This window comes from Nerophis lumbriciformis, linkage group LG13, assembly GCF_033978685.3.
Source record: "Nerophis lumbriciformis linkage group LG13, RoL_Nlum_v2.1, whole genome shotgun sequence".
NCBI classification, from domain to species: Eukaryota; Metazoa; Chordata; class Actinopteri; order Syngnathiformes; family Syngnathidae; genus Nerophis; species Nerophis lumbriciformis.
Genome location: NC_084560.2, coordinates 10,755,421 through 10,779,061, shown reverse-complemented (window position 1 = coordinate 10,779,061; position 23,641 = coordinate 10,755,421). Strand labels below are relative to the sequence as shown.

The following is a 23,641-nucleotide window of genomic DNA, read 5'->3' as shown; positions in this document are numbered from 1 at the left end:
GACTATGAGAAACCTTGGAGAGGACCGCATATGTGGGTAACCCCCCCCCTCTAGGGGAGACCGAAAGCAATGGATGTCGAGTGGGTCTGACATAATATTGTGAGAGTCCAGTCCATAGTGGATCCAACATAATAGTAAGAGTCCAGTCCATAGTGGGGCCAGCAGGACACCATCCCGAGCGGAGACGGGTCAGCAGCGCAGAGATGTTCCCAGCCGATGCACAGGCGAGCGGTCCACCCCGGGACCGCTCGCCTGAATCAATTTATAATCAGGGTAAATAAGAATCATGATTTGAATAAAAATTAATTTTGTTGTCCACCCCGATTAATTAGGACTGCTCCAAAAATTAAAATGAAGAATAGCAGTCTGATTTTAGAACTCTTAAGAAATTAAAAACATCTAAATATTCCTCATTTGGTTCCCTTTTTTTTTAAGAGTGCTCTTTGTTTGCTTTCTCCCTCATTTCCCCAACTTACCCTCTCAGTGGAATCTCGCTGCTGGTGTTGAAGCAGCACGGCATCCTATCACTTCAACTTCAGTCCCTCCGAGAGATCAGTGCCGGGAATGTCCACATCGCAGAGAACAGCCAGCTGTGCTACTACGACACCGTCGACTGGACTCGATTGTTCCGTGCTGCCAATCAGAAAGCTTTGACCCGCAGCAACAGAAGCCCGCAGGACTGCTGTGAGTTGTCTTTTTGAACAAAATCATCATAATCTGTGACAAACATGCATCCCCATGTAGTCAGCTGGTCCTGGCTGGTACACTGGCAGCGTTGTGTATCAAATATTGGAGGTACTTGAATAGGAAATGCGCTTTTGGGGGAATTTTGACTATTAATCACAATCTTTATGTAAAACAAGAACACATGATTTCTTTTTTTATGCGTTCTAAATTATAAACAAACATTAGCAAAAGTCAATGGAGCCAATGGATTTCGCTGTATTTCGCCAAAAACCTCCAATGTTTTATATACACACTTTAAGTCAGGCCCGGCCCTAACCAATCTGGCGCCCTAGGCAAGATTTTAGGTGGTGCCCCCCCCCCCCCCACATCGGCAGTGAAGTGTATATACTCACAAGAAACCGAATAGCTTTGTCTTTGACCTTTTTTTTTTTTACTTACAACTATACCTAATATATAAAGGGGTGGAAAAGTGACTATTACCTGCAGGGCAAACATTAGCTAACCAGAAGGCAATAACAATGTAAACAAAAAACACCTGCTTAAAAGATCTAATACAAATGTCCCTGAGGAATGTAAGGTGGGAGTACTGTAATTACCTAACGTTACATTATTATTTTCCATAACAATTTAGCCCCCTCCACAATATTAACCCGACGTTAAAACAGAACTAGCTATTTATTGATTAGCAATTGCCGAATCATGTAACATTAGCTTAATGCTAAAAAGCCCGGTTACTATCACATTCTGTAACAGACAAATAATTTCATGTAGGCTCACGTTACCTACCTGCTACCTCTGTCTTTTCTCGTTTCTCCTCCTCCTCCCTCTTCTTTTCTCTTTTTTCTTCCCTGGGCACCTGACAGTTTTGGCCGTTTTGACATCTTGTGTTGATTTTTTGATGTGGTGACGTCCAAAAAGAGTCATGATACGGGAAGGGAGGGGGCGCACCGTGCGGGGGAAGGGGTGTGGGGGGGCGTAATGTTGTAACAAATAATATTTCTATTAAATAGGCTTTACTTTGCATTTTAATTAACGTGGGATTATTTTTTGTATTTAGAAATAATAGTACCAACTTTTTTCTTTTTCTTTTTTTTTCTCTCCAACATTTGTGGAACTGGCGTGGCGCCCCCTGATGGACGGCGCCCTTAGCATTTGCCTATACAGCCTATGCCACGGGCCGGCCCTGCTTTAAGTATATGTAGTATCTAGTAACATTCATAAAAACATGTAGCATTTACATATTTTGATCATTTGACGCATATGGTGGCAACAGCAAAACTTCTAATCATGGCATACTTGATGAGAGACAACAAAGACTACTTTGGGACAAATGATGATCCAGAAAATTCTATTTTTGAGCCTGAATATAAGAAGGATGATCTACAAGTTTTAGAAGCTTTGTGCTAAACAGATGCAGCTTTAGTCAAACACTCAGCATCAGGTAGCAGTATTGCTAAGTGCAATAAACAAAACATACAAACATAATAAAACAATCACTTACTGTACAATGTCTGCTCTCACTGGGATAAAGACTGGTGGCAGGTTTATATCTTCCCCTTTATATCAACAATTCATCATAATCCTTATATAGGTATATAAAAAACTTTGTTTTTTTATGGCAAACTATGTCAATATTACCTAAAAAAAATATTACAAATTGGGTGAATAATTCATACCAACATTGATTCGATGTTTTTTTTTTTTTTCTGCAGTTTTAAAGCTAAAAAACAGCCTGCATGACAGCTTTGTGTTATTAGAGTCAACATTGCAACTTGTTAATGTTACATTTGACCTGTATGCTCTGTTATTCCACTTTTGAATGCTGTTTTTGGTATTGGTGTTTTTACAATGTGCGGCGGACCGTTAAAAGTTGATCTGCGGATTGCAATTGGCCCCCTGGGCCGCACTTTAGACACTCCCGGTCTAAACGTCCTTATCTCTCGCCGCTTTTGAGGGTTCTTTTGCCGTCCACGTTGCACAAAATGTACAATGTCGGATTGAGACCTATTTTAGTTTCCAGACGCGTGAAAAACACTCGTTAAAACGTTTCAATCCTCCAAGATCATGTTTCAAAAGAAATGCAACCTCTCGTTCTTTTTCCCAATGTTCTCTGGTAGGTGGACCTCACAAAGGTGGGAATCGTTGTCTCATGGACGCCTCTTTCAGCTGACGGCCTTAAAAAGACATCCCAGTGTTCTGCAGAACTCAGATTTTTAATTCACACAATACACAAAAAAACTCTTTTAGGATAGGATAGGATAGGTCTTTATTGTCATTGCAACAAGTACAACGAAACTATGTTTTCAACACAAACCGGTTAAAGATTAGACAAACAGTCGGGTTGTGTCCGGGCTCCTAATGACTTTTTGAGACATCTCCTACAACTACAGCACCAGAATAGTGCTGCTGAAGCAAGTCAGTTTTTTTGAAAATTTTTACGACATTTTAGCAAAAAATTATTTTTTTTCGTAAAATATGCATTTTCTTCCATTTTCGGGTTTTCTCGGGACTCCTGATGACGTTTTGAGACATCTCCTACAACTACAGCACCAGAATTGTGCTGCTGAAGCAAGTCCGTTTTTTTGATTTTTTTTGTAAGGGTCCCCCCTTACGACATTTTAGCAAAAACATTTTTTCGTAAAATATGCATTTTCTTACATTTTCTTACATTTTCGGGTTTTGTCGGGACTCCTGATGACGTTTTGAGACATCTCCTACAACTACAGCACCAAAATTGTGCTGCTGAAGCAAGTCCGTTTTTTTGAATTTTTTTACGACATTTTAGCAAAATATTTTTTTTTCGTAAAATATGCATTTTCTTTTTTTATATATATTATTATATATATATTATATTAATATAAAAACCAAGGACCCAGATTTCCCTCGCCCGGACGCGGGTCACCGGGGCCCCCCTCTGGAGCCAGGCCCGGTGGCACGATGGCGAGCGCCTGGTGGCCGGGCCTGTCCCCATGGGGCCCGGCCGGGCACAGCCCGAAGAGGCAACGTGGGTCCCCCCTCCAATGAGCTCACCACCCATAGCAGGGGTCATAGAGGTCGGGTGCGATGTGAGCTGGGCGGCAGCCGAAGGCAGGGCACTTGGCGGTCCGATCCTCGGCTACAGAAGCTAGCTCTTGGGACGTGGAACGTCACCTCGCTGGGGGGGAAGGAGCCTGAGCTAGTGCGCGAGGTGGAGAAGTTCCGGCTGGATATAGTCGGACTCACTTCGACGCACAGCAAGGGCTCTGGAACCAGTTCTCTCGAGAGGGGCTGGACTCTCTTCCACTCTGGCGTTGCCGGCAGTGAGAGGCGACGGGCTGGGGTGGCAATTCTTGTTGCCCCCCGGCTCAGAGCCTGTACGTTGGAGTTCAACCCGGTGGACGAGAGGGTAGCTTCCCCCCGCCTTCGGGTGGGGGAACGGGTCCTGACTGTGGTTTGCGCTTACGCGCCAAACCGCAGCTCAGAGTACCCACCCTTTTTGGATTCACTCGAGGAGTACTTGAGAGTGCTCCCCCGGGTGATTCCCTCGTTCTACTGGGGGACTTCAATGCTCATGTTGGCAACGACAGTGAAACCTGGAGAGGCGTGATTGGGAAGAATGGCTGCCCGGATCTGAACCCGAGCGGTGTTTTGTTATTGGACTTTTGTGCCCGTCACAGATTGTCCATAACGAACACCATGTTCAAACATAAGGGTGTCCATATGTGCACTTGGCACCAGGACACCCTAGGCCGCAGTTCCATGATCGACTTTGTAGTTGTGTCATCGGATTTGCGGCCTCATGTTTTGGACACTCGGGTGAAGAGAGGGGCGGAGCTTTCTACCGATCACCACCTGGTGGTGAGTTGGCTGCGATGGTGGGGGAGGATGCCGGACAGACCTGGTAGGCCCAAACGCATTGTGAGGGTTTGCTGGGAACGTCTGGCAGAGTCTCCTGTCAGAGAGAGTTTCAATTCCCACCTCTGGAAGAACTTTGAACATGTCACGAGGGAGGTGCTGGACATTGAGTCTGAATGGACCATGTTCCGCGCCTCTATTGTCGAGGCGGCTGATTGGAGCTGTGGCCGCAAGGTAGTTGGTGCTTGTCGTGGCGGTAATCCTAGAACCCGTTGGTGGACACCGGCGGTGAGGGATGCCGTCAAGCTGAAGAAGGAGTCCTATCGGGTTCTTTTGGCTCATAGGACTCCTGAGGCAGCGGACAAGTACCGACAGGCCAAGCGGTGTGCGGCTTCAGCGGTCACAGAGGCAAAAACTCGGACATGGGATGAGTTCGGGGAAACCATGGAAAACGACTTCCGGACGGCTTCGAAGCAATTCTGGACCACCATCCGCCGCCTCAGGAAGGGGAAGCAGTGCACTATCAACACCGTGTATGGTGAGGATGGTGTTCTGCTGACCTCGACTGCAGATGTTGTGGATCGGTGGAGGGAATACTTCGAAGACCTCCTCAATCCCACCAACACGTCTTCCTATGAGGAAGCAGTGCCTGGGGAGTCTGTGGTGGGCTCTCCTATTTCTGGGGCTGAGGTTGCTGAGGTAGTTAAAAAGCTCCTCGGTGGCAAGGCCCCAGGGGTAGATGAGATCCGCCCGGAGTTCCTTAAGGGTCTGGATGCTGTGGGGCTGTCTTGGTTGACAAGACTCTGCAGCATCGCGTGGACATCGGGGGCGGTACCTCTGGATTGGCAGACCGGGGTGGTGGTTCCTCTCTTTAAGAAGGGGAACCGTAGGGTGTGTTCTAACTATCGTGGGATCACACTCCTCAGCCTTCCCGGTAAGGTCTATTCAGGTGTACTGGAGAGGAGGCTACGCCGGATAGTCGAACCTCGGATTCAGGAGGAACAGTGTGGTTTTCGTCCTGGTCGTGGAACTGTGGACCAGCTCTATACTCTCGGCAGGGTCCTTGAGGGTGCATGGGAGTTTGCCCAACCAGTCTACATGTGTTTTGTGGACTTGGAGAAGGCATTCGACCATGTCCCTCGGGAAGTCCTGTGGGGAGTGCTCAGAGAGTATGGGGTATCGGACTGTCTGATTGTGGCAGTCCGCTCCCTGTATGCTCAGTGCCAGAGCTTGGTCCGCATTGCCGGCAGTAAGTCGGACACGTTTCCAGTGAGGGTTGGACTCCGCCAAGGCTGCCCTTTGTCACCGATTCTGTTCATAACTTTTATGGACAGAATTTCTAGGCGCAGTCAAGGCGTTGAGGGGATCTGGTTTGGTGGCTGCAGGATTAGGTCTCTGCTTTTTGCAGATGATGTGGTCCTGATGGCTTCATCTGGCCAGGATCTTCAGCTCTCACTGGATCGGTTCGCAGCCGAGTGTGAAGTGACTGGGATGAGAATCAGCACCTCCAAGTCCGAGTCCATGGTTCTCGCCCGGAAAAGGGTGGAGTGCCATCTCCGGGTTGGGGAGGAGATCTTGCCCCAAGTGGAGGAGTTCAAGTACCTCGGAGTCTTGTTCACGAGTGAGGAAAGAGTGGATCGTGAGATCGACAGGCGGATCGGTGCGGCGTCTTCAGTAATGCGGACGCTGTATCGATCCGTTGTGGTGAAGAAGGAGCTGAGCCGGAAGGCAAAGCTCTCAATTTACCGGTCAATCTACGTTCCCATCCTCACCTATGGTCATGAGCTTTGGGTTATGACCGAAAGGACAAGATCACGGGTACAAGCGGCCGAAATGAGTTTCCTCCGCCGGGTGGCGGGGCTCTCCCTTAGAGATAGGGTGAGAAGCTCTGTCATCCGGGAGGAGCTCAAAGTAAAGCCGCTGCTCCTCCACATCGAGAGGAGCCAGATGAGGTGGTTCGGGCATCTGGTCAGGATGCCACCCGAACGCCTCCCTAGGGAGGTGTTTAGGGCACGTCCGACCGGTAGGAGGCCGCGGGGAAGACCCAGGACACGTTGGGAAGACTATGTCTCCCGGCTGGCCTGGGAACGCCTCGGGGTCCCACAGGAAGAGCTGGACGAAGTGGCTGGGGAGAGGGAAGTCTGGGCTTCCCTGCTTAGGCTGCTGCCCCCGCGACCCGACCTCGGATAAGCGGAAGAAGATGGATGGATGGATGGATGCATTTTCTTCCATTTTCGGGTTTTGTCGGGACTCCTGATGACGTTTTGAGACATCTCCTACAACTACAGCACCAAAATTGTGCTGCTGAAGCAAGTCCGTTTTTTTGAATTTTTTTACGACATTTTAGCAAAATATTTTTTTTTCGTAAAATATGCATTTTCTTCCATTTTCGGGTTTTATCGGGACTCCTGATGACGTTTTGAGACATCTCCTACAACTACAGAACCAAAATTGTGCTGCTGAAGCAAGTCCGTTTTTTTAAATTTTTTTACGACATTTTAGCTAAACATTTTTTTTTTCGTAAAATATGCATTTTCTTCCATTTTCGGGTTTTATCGGGACTCCTGATGACGTTTTGAGACATCTCCTACAACTACAGCACCAGAATTGTGCTGCTGAAGCAAGTCCGTTTTTTTGAAAATTTTTACGACATTTTAGCAAAAAAAATATTTTTTTCGTAAAATATGCATTTTCTTCCATTTTCGGGTTTTGTCGGGACTCCTGATGACGTTTTGAGACATCTCCTACAACTACAGCACCAAAATTGTGCTGCTGAAGCAAGTCCGTTTTTTTTAATTTTTTTTACGACATTTTACAAAATATTTTTTTTCGTAAAATATGCATTTTCGGGTTTTATCGGGACTCCTGATGATGTTTTGAGACATCTCCTACAACTACAGCACCAAAATTGTGCTGCTGAAGCAAGTCCGTTTTAAAAAAAATTTTTACGACATTTTAGCTAAATATTTTTTTTTTCGTAAAATATGCATTTTCTTCCATTTTCGGGTTTTATCGGGACTCCTGATGACGTTTTGAGACATCTCCTACAACTACAGCACCAGAATTGTGCTGCTGAAGCAAGTCCGTTTCTTTGAATTTTTTTTACGACATTTTAGCAAAATATTTATTTTTCGTAAAATATGCATTTTCTTCCATTTTCGTGTTTTTTCGGGACTCCTGATGACGTTTTGAGACATCTCCTACAACTACAGCACCAGAATTGTGCTGCTGAAGCAAGTCCGTTTTTTGAAAATTTTTTACGACATTTTAGCAAAATATTTTTTTCCGTAAAATATGCATTTTCTTCCATTTTCGGGTTTTATCCGGACTCCTGATGAAGTTTTGAGACATCTCCTACAACTACAGCACCAAAATTGTGCTGCTGAAGCAAGTCCGTTTTAAAAAAAAATTTTACGACATTTTAGCTAAATATTTTTTTTTTCGTAAAATATGCATTTTCTTCCATTTTCGGGTTTTATCGGGACTCCTGATGACGTTTTGAGACATCTCCTACAACTACAGCACCAGAATTGTGCTGCTGAAGCAAGTCCGTTTCTTTGAATTTTTTTACGACATTTTAGCAAAATTTTTTTTTTCCGTAAAATATGCATTTTCTTCCATTTTCGGGTTTTCTCGGGACTCCTGATGACATTTTGAGACATCTCCTACAACTACAGCACCAGAATTGTGCTGCTGAAGCAAGTCCGTTTTTTTTATTTTTTTTACGACATTTTAGTAAAAAAAATTTGTTTCGTAAAATATGCATTTTATGAGATACAGGGTTACAGAACAGGAACGCTGATGGGTTGCCACGAGGCGCCCCGTAAAAGGTGGGAAAAAGGTAAAACGCTGGGGAAGAAGATGAGTAAAAAAATACAATCTAGACTCGGCTCCTAAAGGGGCCTAGTCTGGAGTGGGAAAAAACCTCCATGCCATGCACACATGAACATGTTACATTTAATCACGACAACTCACAACAGAGGGGTGGGGGAGTTGGAGCCCTGGAGGTCAACTGCTGCTATGAAGCGCTGCCAGCCGTCCATCACCCCGAAGGGGGATCAAGCGGTGGTGAAGGTGTGGGGTGCGGGAGGGGTTGTGTGTGTGTGTGTATGCCCATTGTCTTGATGTAGTGTTCATGTTCATAGGCCTGGGGCCGTTCTGCATGCAAGCAAAAGTTCGACTCCAGGTGTCGTTGAGGAGGGAGGGAGGTCAAAAGCGTCCATCATTGAGGTGTCCTCGGGGATGTTTTCAGAACATCCTGCTCCTATTGTTGGAGCGCCAAGGCCATTCGAGGGAGTCAAATTGTAGATTAGGATTTTAGTTTTTCCGCGAGCAGACATTACAATGACTTGTCTGTTCAATTCGTCCATGCTGGCCCTCATATCCAATTGTCTCCTTACCAGCTTTTCCATGATGTGATCCATCTTGCAATTCAGTTCAGAAATCGCCCCAGTCTGTGATGCCACAGCCCGGCCCAAACCTTCCATTGCGGTGAACAGCCTTTGGGCCCCTTGAGTGGCTGCCATCGTCTTACGAATTTGACGATACACCAGAGCAATGCCCAGCCCAATCAGCAGGTGCCTCGCCATCACGGTTCCAAATAGGTAGATGTCTTCCACGTCCTCGATGGAAAGGACTGAGAGGCACATGATTCTCCATTTGTCCCAGGAATCTCTCACGTACCCGCAATAATGGTTCCATCAGGGCAGCCAGGCTCCCCAGAACCTCTTTTCCTCGTCGAAAAGATTTTGTCAATTGAGTCGAGAGTCCAGCTGATCAATTCCATGTCTAATGTTTAGATTTGGAGTACAGCGCAAAGAAAGAGGCTTCAAAAAAGTGTAGACAAGACAAAAACAAAGAGAGCAAGCAGGGAGAAGAAGGGAGCGGAAAAAAATGTGACCGCCCTCTCCGAACTATATCAAAGAATATAAAAAAAAAACACCAATTAAAAAATTCAAATCATGTCTGATACAGACGGGGAGATAAGAAGACTCTGTCTGTTACTTTAATCCTCACATTTTGCAACCTTTTATAGAGAGCAGAAGGAGACAAAAGGTGTAAGTGATCTACACTCAGGAGGGAAATGAAAATATTAAAAGAAAACCGCCATGCGATTTTGAAGTTATAAGGTAATACGATAAAAAATATAATAGTGAACTAACAGACAAAATAATTATAATAAAACAGGTTACAGGATAGAAAAGCTCATTCTAGTTGCATGGAGATGGCATTAATTCTGAAAAAAAAAAGAAAAAAAGTTTGGTTTTTTCAATACATTTCTTAAAATATGAGTCGATTTAGAATCGGGATGAATAAGAACCATATTTTGGATGAGAATCGATTTTTTTGTGCACCCCGAAAGGGCAAGTTAGGAAAAATAAAACCATAATAACCTGAAAAAAAGACAAAAAGAAAATTGCAACACAAATGAATGGGACAAGTTTGGGTTACGAATAATAACACGTTATTGACATACAATCTATAAAACGTTAATAAAATTAAAAAATATAATAGTGAAACAAAAAAATGTTGCAGCACAAACAGACAAAATAATTATAATACAACAGGTTACAAGATAGAAAAGCTCCTTCTAGTTGCACTGAGATGGCCTAAAAAAATTTTTATAAAAATGGATTCTGATTTTTTTTTTAAAGAGAAAAATAGTTGCTTTGTTTGTTTTTTAACCGATTTTTCAAAATATGAATCGTTTTAGAATCAGGATGAATAGGAACCGTGTTTTGGATGTGAATCTTATTTTATGTGCACCCCGAGAGGGAATGTTATGAAAAATAACCTGAAAAAAAGACAATTGCAGCACAAATGAATGGGACAAGTTTGGGTTACGAATAATAACACGTTATTGACATAAAATCTATAAAACGTGAATAAAATAAAAAAATATAATTGTGAAAAATGTTGCAGCACAAACAGACAAAATAATTATAATACAACAGGTTACAGGATAGAAAAGCTCCTTCTAGTTGCACTATGGCCTAAAAAAACTTTATAAAAATGGATTCTGATTTTTTTTTAAAAGAGAAAAAAAAGTTGTTTTGTTTGTTTTTTAACCGGTTTTTCAAAATATGAATCGATTTAGAATCAGGATGAATAAGAACCGTGTTTTGGATGTGAATCTTATTTTATGTGCACCCCGAGAAGGAATGTTATGAAAAACAACCTGAAAAAAAGACAATTGCAGCACAAACGAATGCGACAAGTTTGCGGATAATTTGACAAGGTGAGGGCTTGTTATGAATATTAACACATTAATGACATAACAACTATAAAAGGTTAATAAAATAAAAAAACATAATATTTTTTTATAATTTTTATACTTTTTCTGTCTTGCCTCTTGGTGAGGGCGGTCACATTTTTCTCCGCTCCCTCCTTCCCTGCTTGCTTTCTTCGTGTCCTTGTCCTGTCTGAACTTTTTTGAAGCCTCTTTCTTTGCGCTGTCCTCAAATCTAAACATCAAACATGGATATGATCAGCTGGACTCTCGACGCAATTGACAAAGTCTTTTCGACAAGGAAAAGAGGTTCGGGGGAGCCTGGCTGCCCTGATGGAACCATTGCTGTACAAGAGAGACTCCTGGGATAAATGGAGAATCATGTGCGTCTCAGTCCTTTCCATCGAGGACGTGGAAGACATCTACCTATTTGGAACCGTGATCGCGGGGCACCTGCTGATTGGGCTGGGCATTGCTCTGGTGTATCGTCAAATTCGGAAGACGATGGCAGCCACTCAAGGAGCCCAACGGCTGTTCATCGCAATGGAAGGATTGGGTTGGGCTGTGGGAACACAGACTGTGGCGATTTCTGAACTGAATCGCAAAATGGATCTCATCATGGAGAAGCTTGCTGAGAAGGAAGAATTCAATTGAATTTGAGAGAACAGCACGGACACAGAGCAGGAATGTCATTGTTTTGACTGCTCGAAGAAAACAACATCTTAATCTATGATTTGACTCCCTCGAATGGCCTTGACACTATCAGGAACAGGCTGTTCTGAAAAACTCCTCAACGATGGACGCTTTTGACCTTCCTTTTTTTCAATAACACCTGGTGTCAAACTTTGAGATCGGCCGCAGTCCACAAAAACATTTCAACATCTCACCCAAGTTAATTTGGCATACATGCACGCACCCGCCCCTCCCCCAATCAACGCCTTCACCATTGCTTAATTCCTCTTCGGGGTTGTGGACAGCTGAGTAGCGTTTTATAGCGGCAGCCGGCCTCCAGGGTCCCAAATCCCCCCCCCCCTCTGTTGCGAGTTGTTGTGATTACATGTATCATCCCAATGTCACCTTTTTCCCACCTTTTTTAAGGAGCGCTGAACCGTTGGCGGTCCCGTCTTGTCCCCTTGTAACGTATGTCTGCTCTTAGTGGGACTGTGCCGAAAATGTAATTTCAGTTCTTATGTGTCTTTTACATGTTAAAGAATAGACAATAATAAAGCATCTTGAATCTTGAATGTTGATAATAGTGGAACTAAAAAATGTTGCAGCACAGACAAAATAATTATAATGAAACAGGTTACAGGTTAGAAAAGCTCCTTCTAGTTGCAATGAGATGGCCTAAAAAAAACTTTTAAAAAATGGATTCTGATTGGAAAAAAAAAGGAAAAAATGTTTTTTGTTTGTTTTTTTAATCGATATAAAATCGGGATGAATAAGAAATGGGATTTGGATGTGAAGAGATGTTTTTGTGCACCTCTAGGGGGCTAGTTATGAAAAATAAAACCTTAATAACCTGCAAAAAAAGACAAAAAAAAAAGTTGCAGCACAAACAGACAAAATAATTATAATAAAACAGGTTACAGGATAGAAAAGCTCCTTCTAGTTGCACCGAGATGGCCTAAAAAAACAATTTAAAAATAGATTCAGATTTTTTTTTTTTTTAAAAGACAGAAAAAAATATTTGTTTGTTAATACATTTTTTTAAAATATGAATCGATTTAGAATCGGGATGAGTAAGAACCGTGATTTGGATGTGAATCGTTTTTTTTGTTCACCCCGAGAGGGCTAGTTATGAAAAATAAAACCTTAATAACCTTAAAAAAAAGAGAAAAAGAAAATTGCAGCACAAATGAATGGGACAAGTTTGAGGAGAACTTGACAAGGTGGGAGCGGGTTATGAACAATAACACGTTAGTGACATAAAATCTACTAAACGTTAATAAAATAAAACATATGATAGTGGTCATGTCTGTGTGATCATGTTTTGTTTTAGTCATGTTCGGTTTTGTTTTTGGACTTTTTGTGCACTTTTGTTTGTTTTGTCACCATAGCAACCATTAGTTTTCACCTGTCACGTCACGCACCTGTTTCACGTTTTGAGTCACGCACCTGTTTTCACTAATCATGTCTGTAGTATTTAAGTTCATTGTTTTCAGTTGGTCTTCCTGGTGACACCTGCATTTTATGCTCTACACACTCTTCATCCTCTTAGATCATGCTTCATGTCCCATGCCAAAGTAAGTTTTTGTTCCATGTTTATAGTCTTTTTGGTTTCATAGTTTGTTCTCCGCCATTGTGCGCGCCTTTTGTTTACTTCTTTTTGTTTTAGTAATCATAAAATAAAATATGTACTCACATTTCCGTCTCGCCCGAGCCAACTTTCCGTTGCCTTCTGGAAAAACTAAACCCAAGGACCAAGTCTTGACAATAGTGAAAAATTATAATGAAACATGTTACAGGATATAAAAGCTCCTTCTAGTTGCACTGAAATGATCTAAAAAAGTAAAAATATAAATTGATTCTGATTAATAAAAATAAAAAAAGAGAGAGAAAAAAAAGTTTTTTATTCTGTTTTTTTAATCGATTAAAAAAAAAGAATCGATTTAGAATCGGGATGAATAAAAATCGTGATTTGGATGTAAATCAATAATTTTGTGCACTCCTAGGTGGTGGCGGTTTATGAATAATGACACATTAATGATATAAAATCTATAAAACGTTAATAAAATAAAAAAATATAATTGTGAAACTAAAAAAATGTCCCAGCACAAACAGACAAAATAATTATATTAAAACAGGTTACAGGATAAAAAAGCTCATTCTAGTTGCACTGAGATTATCTAAAGAAACACTTTAAAAATGGATTCTGATTAAAAAAAGAGAGAAAGAATCGGGATGAATACAATCTGTGATTTAGATGTGATTCGATTGTTTTGTGCACCCCGAGAGGGCTTGTTATGAAAAATAAAACCTTAATAACCTGAAATAAAGACAAAAAAAAATGCAGCACAAATAAATGTGACGAGTTTGGGGAGAATTTGACAAGGTGGGGACGGGTTTTGAATAATAACACGTTAATGACAGAAAACTATTAAACATTAATAAAATACAAAATATAATAGTGAAACTAAAAAATGTTGCAGCACAAACAGACAACATAATTATAATAAAACAGGTTACAGGATAGAAAAGCTCCTTCTAGTTGCACTGAGATGACCTAAAAAAAAAAAAAAAGGATTCTGATTTTTTTTTTTTATAATAATAAAATAGAGATAGAGAGAAAAAGTTTGGTTTTTGATTTTTTTGTGCATCCTGAGAGGGTTAGTTATGACAAATAAAACCTTAATGACCTGGAAAAAAAAGGCCCACCCAAAAAATTGCAGCACAAACGAATGTGACAAGTTTGCGCAGATCTTGACAAGGATAATTAATAATAACACATTAATTACATAAAATCTATAAAACGTTACTAAAATAAAAATATATATAATAGTGAGACTAAAAAATGTTTCAGCACAAACATAGACATAATAATTATAATACAACTTTTTCAAAACAGGTTACAGGTTAAAAAAGCAGTTTCTAGTTGCATGGAGATGGCCTGAAACATTTTTTTTTAAATTGTATTCTGATTAAAAAATAAACAAAAACATATTTTATTATTTATTTATAAAAATAAAAAAATTAATCGATTTGTATCGGGTTGTAAAAGAATCGCGATTTGGATGTGAATCGATTTTATGTGCACCCCTGGAGGGCTAGTTATGAATAATAAACCCTTAATAACATAAAAACTGTTAATAGACGGAAAAAACTGCAGCACAGATAAATAAATTACATCACTGGTCAGAAAATGTATTTTAGAAAAACTTAAAAACATTAGCGGAACAAACAAAAATGTGTACAGTACAAAGTAATGGCAGTGTTATTTTATTATTTGCAATGATAGTTCACATATTTTAATTCGAGAGGTTGTCTTTTTTGTTGTTTCCTTGGCTGTGATTCAAACTTAATCCCTGTGCATTTTTATTTGAGCTTTTCATTCATTTCAAAGTGCTCAACAACACCTTTTTAGCATGCAGGCGCAGCTTTACTTTGGTGAGTTTGGCAGATGTGTATTCATAGACACAGATGCTAAAATCTTGTAATTAAAACCAATAAAAGCCTCAAAATGAGGAGGCTCTTTTCACTGAGGCTGTGTTGCAGGTTTAAATACTGTTGAACAACTTACTTCCTGCAAGCTGTCAGGCACTTAAGATGCTTCCCTTCTCATTTTCTATTCAAACAAATGGACTGTCTGTACAGAATCTGTAGGGTCCCTCTAGTTCGCTCCAACTGTTGACTCAGCATTTTTATAATGAAGCGGCACAGCTCCACACATGCATGTAGACAAATAATGTACTCAGGTTTTAAAATATGTTTGGATAGGTTGTAATGAGAGGAAGAGTGGTCTTTAAAGGGGAACGGACACTTGTCTGTCATTCACAACACTTATGCAAAACAAGAACACATATGTTTTTCTTTTTTTATGAATTCTAAACCGTAAAAAAACACTAGCAAAAGTAAACTAAATAAAGAAAATATATACAAAACCCTCCATCAAGGTGTTGTATACACACTGTAAGTATATATCTGGTATCTAGTAACATTCATGATAACATGTAATATTTACATATTTTGATCATGCTTTGTGTTTATATGTAGTATCTAGTAACATTCACAATAACATGTGATATTTACATATTTGGATCATGTTGTAAGGATATATGTCGTATCTAGTAACATTCATAATAACATGTGATATTTACACATTTTGATCATGCTTTAAGTATATATGTGGTATCTAGTAACATTCATAATAACATGTAATATTTACATATTTTGATCATGCTTTGTGTTTATATGTAGTATCTAGTAACATTCATAATAACATGTGATATTTGCATATGTTGTAAGTATATAGATAGTATCTAGTAACATTCATAATAGCATGTGATATTTACATATTTTGATCATGCTGTAAGTATATATGTGGTATCTAGTAACATTCATAATAACATGTAATATTTACATATTTTGATCATGCTTTGTGTTTGTATGTAATATCTAGTAACATTCACAATAAAATGTGATATTTACATATTTGGATCATGCTGTAAGTATATATGTGATATCGAGTAACATTCATAACGTGGTATTTTCATATTTGGATCATGTTGTAAGTATATATGTAGTATCTAGTAACATTCATAATAACATGTTATTTACATATTTTGATCATGCTGTAAGTATATATGTTGTATCGAGTAACATTCATAACATGTGATATTTACATATTTGGATCATGTTGTAAGGATATATGTTGTATCTAGTAACATTCATAAAAACATGTGATATTTACACATTTTTATCATGCTGTAAATATATATGTGGTATCTAGTAACATTCATAATAACATGCAATATTTACATATTTTGATCATGCTTTGTGTTCATATGTAGTATCTAGTAACATTCATAATAACATGTGACATTTGCATATGTTGTAAGTATATAGGTAGTATCTAGTTACATTAATAATAGCATGTGATATTTACACATTTTGATCATGCTGTAAGTATATATGGTATCTAGTAACATTCATAATAACATGTAATATTTACATATTTTGATCATGTTTTTTATTTATATGTAGTATCTACTAGTAACATTCATAATAACATGTGATATTTACATATGTTGTAAGTATTTAGGCAGTATCTAGTAACATTCATAATAGCATGTGATATTTACAAATTTTGATCATGCTGTAAGTATATATCTGGTATCTAGTAACATTCATAACATGTAATATTTACATATTTTGATCATGTTTTGTGTTTATATGTAGTATCTGGTAACATTCAAAATAACATGTGATATTTACATATTTGGATCATGTTTTAAGGATATATGTTGTATCTAGTAACATTCATAATATGTGATATTTACACATTTTGATCATGCTTTAAGTATATATGTGGTATCTAGTAACATTCATAATATGTACTATTTATATATTTTGATCATGCTTTGTGTTTAAATGTAGTATCTAATAACATTCATAATAACATGTGATATTTGCATATGTTGTAAGTATACAGGTAGTATCTAGTAACATTCATAATGGCATGTGATATTTACATATTTTGATCATGCTGTAAGTATATATCTGGTATCTAGTAACATTCATAATAACATGTAATATTTACATATGTTGATCATGTTTTGTGTTTATATGTAGTATCTAGTAACATTCACAATAACATGTGATATTTACATATTTGGATCATGTTGTAAGGATATATGTCATATCTAGTAACATTCATAACGTGATATTTACACATTTTGATCATGCTGTAAGTATATATGTGGTATTTAGTAACATTCATAATAACATGTGATATTTACATATTTTGATCATGCTGTAAGTATATATGTGGTATCGAGTAACATTCATAACGACATGTAATATTTACATATTTTGATCATCAGCTTTAGTCAAACACTAAGCATCATTAAGCAGTATTGCTAAGTGCTAAACAAGATATACAAACATGATAAAACAATCACTTACTGTACAATGTCTGCTCTCACTGGGATAAAGACTAATGGGATGTTTATATATATTCCCCTTTACATCAACAATTCATCATCATCCTCACAAAAAGGTGTCGTTTTTCACCATCTTCGGGTCTAAGTTGGATGTCAAAGTTGACCAACTTGTGGGTTTATGTCCACAATCTTCTACTATCCAGGTGAGAGACATGATTTATAATCTAGAATTAACTTTCAACTACTCAGAGGCGATGCAGCAGCTCAACATGTCAATATCACTCATAATTGCTCTACAGTTACTTTTTTAAACCTTTATTGAATCTGTCTACAAGATGTTTTTATTCCGGAGGCGTTCCCAGATTGCAAATGAAAGTGTCCTAACTCATCTTTTGAGAATGTACATTAATATCTTAAAGTTGTCATCGCTATTTTTTTTCCCCAAGGCATGGTCGAAAAATAAACTTAATATAGATTCACCCGGTCATAACAATAGGTACACCTACTCTCCGATCAATTCATACTCTGCATAAATAATTGATGTTCCTGCATGTCGCGCGTTGATGAAAATAAAACTTTTTCCTACCTTTTTTTGTGTTTTCTTATAGCCTGAAGCTCTCTGGTGGAGAACTTTAGTTAATGTATAAATAAGTCCTTCCACCTCCCTACAAGACCCTGCGGACAGAAGCATCTAAAACTGCTTCAGGATTAAAAATGAATAAATTAACAACAATAATAAACTATTGACTCACACATTATTACATGTTGGATTTAATAGTATTTGTAGCTGTACTTAGATGTATCCATCTTTGTAACTGTAGTGTGTAACTGACTGTTTTTGTGTGTCCCGAGCAGCCAAGGACCATATGGTGTGCGACCCGCTGTGTTCCGATGCTGGATGTTGGGGTCCTGGCCCAGACCAGTGTCTGTCCTGTAGGGACTTCAGAAGGGGACAAACTTGTGTGGAAAACTGCAACCTGTATGAAGGGTAAGTGATGCATGGAAAGGAATGTCTTTAACACGCCACATCCTGTTTGGAGTGACCGTTATTTTCCACCGACGGTCACTACATTTTAGAAGAAAAACAATGTTTTCCATACACAAGCTGCACCGGACTATAAGCCGCAGATATATATGTTGCGAAATGCCATCCATCCATCCATCCATCCATCTTCTTCCGCTTATCCGAGGTCGGGTCGCGGGGGCAGCAGCCTAAGCAGGAAAGCCCAGACTTCCCTCTCCCCAGCCACTTCGTCCAGCTCTTCCTGTGGGACCCCGAGGCGTTCCCAGGCCAGCCGGGAGACATAGTCTTCCCAACGTGTCCTGGGTCTTCCCCGCGGCCTCCTACCGGTCGGACGTGCCCTAAACACCTCCCTAGGGAGGCGTTCGGGTGGCATCCTGACCAGATGCCCGAACCACCTCATCTGGCTCCTCTCGATGTGGAGGAGCAGCGGCTTTACTTTGAGCTCCTCCCGGATGACAGAGCTTCTCACCCTATCTCTAAGGGAGAGCCCTGCCACCCGGCGGAGGAAACTCATTTTGGCCGCTTGTTCCCGTGATCTTGTCCTTTCGGTCATATCCCAAAGCTCATGACCATAGGTGAGGATGGGAACGTAGATCGACCGGTAAATTGAGAGCTTTGCCTTCCGGCTCAGCTCCTTCTTCACCACAACGGATCGATACAGCGTCCGCATTACTGAAGACGCCGCACCGATCCGCCTGTCGATCTCACGATCCACTCTTCCCTCACTCGTGAACAAGACTCCGAGGTACTTGAACTCCTCCATTTGGGGCAGGGTTTCCTCCGCAACCCGGAGATGGCACTGCACCCTTTTCTGGGCGAGAACCATGGACTCGGACTTGGAGGTGCTGATTCTCATCCCAGTCGCTTCACACTCGGCTGCGAACTGATCCAGTGAGAGCTGAAGATCCTGGCTAGATGAAGCCATCAGGACCACATCATCTGCAAAAAGCAGAGACCTAATCCTGCAGCCACCAAACCAGATCTCCTCAACGCCTTGACTGCGCCTAGAAATTCTGTCCGTAAAAGTTATGAACAGAATGAGTGACAAAGGGCAGCCTTGGCGGAGTCCAACCCTCACTGGAAACGTGTCCGACTTACTGCCGGCAATGCGGACCAAGCTCTGACACTGATCATACAGGGAGGGGACCGCCACAATCAGACAGTCCGTTACCCCATACTCTCTGAGCACTCCCCACAGGACTTCCCGAGGGACACGGTCGAATGCCTTCTCCAAGTCCACAAAGCACATGTAGACTGGTTGGGCAAACTCCCATGCACCCTCAAGGACCCTGCCACGACCAGGACGAAAACCACACTGTTCCTCCTGAATCCGAGGTTCGACTATCCGGCGTAGTCTCCTCTCCAGTACACCTGAATAGACCTTACCGGGAAGGCTGAGGAGTGTGATCCCACAATAGTTAGAACACACCCTCCAGTTTCCCTTCTTAAAGAGAGGAACCACCACCCCGGTCTGCCAATCCAGAGGTACTGCCCCCGATGTCCACGCGAGGCTGCAGAGTCTTGTCAACCAAGACAGCCCCACAGCATCCAGAGCCTTAAGGAACTCCGGGCGGATCTCATCTACCCCTGGGGCCTTGCCACCGAGGAGCTTTTTAACTACCTCAGCAACCTCAGCCCCAGAAATAGGGGCTGAGGTTGACCAACCAGTGTTGCGAAATGAGTTATTTTATTGTTTTTATCCTTCTTTGTGGGGACATTGTTGATTGTCATGTCATTTTCGGATGTACTTTGTGGACGCCGTCTTTGCTCCGCAGTAAGTCTTTGCTGTCGTCCAGCATTCTGTTTTTGTTTACTTCATTGCCAGTTCAGTTTTAGTTTCGTTCTGCATAGCCTTCCCTAAGTTTCAATGCCTTTTCTAAGGGGCACTCACCTTTTGTGTATTTTTGGTTTAAGCACCTTTTTACCTGCACGCTGCCCCCCGCTGTTTCCGACATCGACAAAGCAATTAGCTACCGGCTGCCACCTACTGATATGGAAAAGTATTACACGATTACTCTGCCGAGCTCTAGACAGCACCGACACTCAACAACAACAGATCATTTGCAGACTATAATACTGGTATGCCAAAAATATTTTTAACCCAAATAGGTGAAATTAGATAATCTTCCACGGCACATTAGTGTTCCACGGCACAGTGGTTGAAAAACACTGATCTATACAATATTTTTGCCAAAGAACCACCATTAAATGTTATGTAGGAAAATAACCATCCGGATTGTTATAGGCGCAAAGTTGAAAAGCCAGCATCTGTGATGGTATGGGGGTGTATTAGTGTCCAAGACATGGGTAACTTACACATCTGTGAAGGCACCATTAATGCTGAAAGGTACATACAGGTTTTGGAGCAACATATGTTGCCATCCAAGCAACGTTACCATGGACGCCCCTGCTTATTTCAGCAAGACAATGCCAAGCCACGTGTTACATCAATGTGGCTTCATAGTAAAAGAGTGCGGGTACTAGACTGGCCTGCCTGTAGTCCAGACCTGTCTCCCATTGAAAATGTGTGGCGCATTATGAAGCCTAAAATACCACAACGGAGACCCCCGGACTGTTGAACAACTTAAGCTGTACATCAAGCAAGAATGGGAAATAATTCCACCTGAGAAGCTTAAGAAATGTGTCTCCTCAGTTCCCAAATGTTTACTGAGTGTTGTTAAAAGGAAAGGCCATGTAACACAGTGGTGAACATGCCCTTTCCCAACTACTTTGGCAGGTGTTGCAGCCATGAAATTCTAAGTTAATTATTATTTGCAAAAAAAAAAATAAAGTTTATGAGTTTGAACATCAAATATCTTGTCTTTCAATTCAATTGAATATGTGTTGAAAAGGATTTGCAAATCATTGTATTCCGTTTATATTTACATCTAACACAATTTCCCAACTCATATGGAAACGGGGTTTGTATATGAAAAACGATCGAAAACATATCATTCACCGGCAGTGCGCCTTATAATTCGGTACGCCCTATGGTCTGGAAAATACGGGAAGTCCTTTTGAAATCGTGTCCTCATTAAAACAGCTGTTGCAATACCTGCCAGACCTAAGCAAAGTTTTGATTAGTAACTCCGCAGGCTCTTTGTCGTAGCTTTCAAGTCGGACAACATTTTAGGCCGCTCAGGACAGTGATTAATATTTCATTAGTTGGGTTGAAAGGCACAATTCAAGTGTAAAGGTAAGTCACTTTAAAGACCGTCATGAGGGGTTTCTTGACTTTGACACCGAGTTGAGCTTGATATTCTCGAACACGCGCCCGACAAAGCGTGTGCCTCTGGTGAGTTCCGCTAAATGAAACTTGTTAATGGGACCGTTTGAGTCCGAGGGCCAACTCGCGAGGAGGAAAAGGAGGTGTTGCTGCTGGGGCGGGGGGGCTAGGCGTGTCACTGCGTGTCACAGTCACTGCTTGCGCACGGGGCCACGCCGTGCCTACCTGTCCACCTGCTCGTCCGCACCACCTGCACCTCCACAACACCAGCAAACGCTTACCCTCGCCCCCGTTCCTACGCGGTGTTGCATCATTGCTCTTAGGTACTGAATTTGGACAAAAGTGACACTGCATCTTCAGACACTGATAAATAGTATCTAAAATGCATGTATATATATGTATGTATATATACTGTATATATATATATATATATATATATATATATATATATATATATATATATATATATATACACAAACCCCGTTTCCATATGAGTTGGGAAATTGTGTTAGATGTAAATATAAACGGAATACAATGATTTGCAAATCATTTTCAACCCATATTCAGTTGAATGTGCTACAAAGACAACATATTTGATGTTCAAACTGATAAACTTTTTTTTTTTTTTGCAAATAATCATTAACTTTCGAATTTGATGCCAGAAAAACGTGACAAAGAAGTTGGGAAAGGTGGCAATAAATACTGATAAAGTTGAGGAATGCTCATCAAACACTTATTTGGAACATCCCACAGGTGAACAGGCACATTTGGAACAGGTGGGTGCCATGATTGGGTATAAAAGTAGATTCCATGAAATGCTCAGTCATTCACAAACAAGGATGGGGCGAGGGTCACCACTCTGTCAACAAATGCGTGAGCAAATTGTTGAACAGTTTAAGAAAAACCTTTCTCAAGCAGCTATTGCAAGGAATTTAGGGATTTCACCATCTACGGTCCGTAATATCATCAAAGGGTTCAGAGAATCTGGAGAAATCACTGCATGTAAGCAGCTAAGCTCGTGACCTTCGATCCCTCAGGCTGTACTGCATCAACAAGCGACATCAGTGTGTAAAGGATATCACCACATGGGCTCAACAACACTTCAGATACTCACTGTCAGTAACTACAGTTGGTCGCTACATCTGTAAGTGCAAGTTAAAACTCTCCTATGCAAGGCGAAAACCGTTTATCAACAACACCCAGAAACGCCGTCGGCTTCGCTGGGCCTGAGCTCATCTAAGATGGACTGATACAAAGTGGAAAAGTGTTCTGTGGTCTGACGAGTCCACATTTCCAAATTGTTTTTGGAAACTGTGGACGTTGTGTCCTCCGGACCAAAGAGGAAAAGAACCATCCGGATTGTTATAGGCGCAAAGTTGAAAAGCCAGCATCTGTGATGGTATGGGGGTGTATTAGTGCCCAAGACATGGGTAACTTACACATCTGTGAAGGCGCCATTAATGCTGAAAAGTACATACAGCTTTTGGAGCAACATATGTTGCCATCCAAGCAACGTTACCATGGACGCCCCTGCTTATTTCAGCAAGACAATGCCAAGCCACGGGTTACATCAACGTGGCTTCATAGTAAAAGAGTGCGGGTACTAGACTGGCCTGCCTGTAGTCCAGACCTGTCCCCCATTGAAAATATGTGGCACATTATGAAGCCTAAAATACCACAACGGAGACCCCCGGACTGTTGAACAACTTAAGCTGTACATCAAACAAGAATGGGAAAGAATTCCACTTGAGAAGCTTCAAAAATGTGTCTCCTCAGTTCCCAAATGTTTACTGAGTGTTGTTAAAAGGAAAGGCCATGTAACACAGTGGTGAACATGCCCATTCCCAACTACTTTGGCACGTGTTGCAGCCATGAAATTCTAAGTTAATTATATTTGCAAAAAGATAAAGTTTATGAGTTTGAACATCAAATATCTTGTCTTTGTAGTGCATTCAATTGAATATGGGTTGAAAAAGGATTCGCAAATCATTGTATTCCGTTTATATTTACATCTAACACAATTTCCCAACTCATATGGA

General features: G+C 40.9%; 1 protein-coding gene across 1 annotated transcript in view; it reads left to right on the top strand.

Annotated features, from left to right (window-relative positions):
- Positions 1 to 23,641, top strand: part of LOC133613865 (receptor tyrosine-protein kinase erbB-4-like) — a 1,130,743-nt gene that overhangs the window by 799,158 nt on the left and 307,944 nt on the right. Inside the window, exons 12-13 of the mRNA XM_061971723.2 lie at positions 485 to 684; positions 18,208 to 18,340. Of these exons, the coding sequence (XP_061827707.1) occupies positions 485 to 684; positions 18,208 to 18,340 (333 nt within the window). The remainder of the gene's footprint in view (positions 1 to 484; positions 685 to 18,207; positions 18,341 to 23,641) is intronic.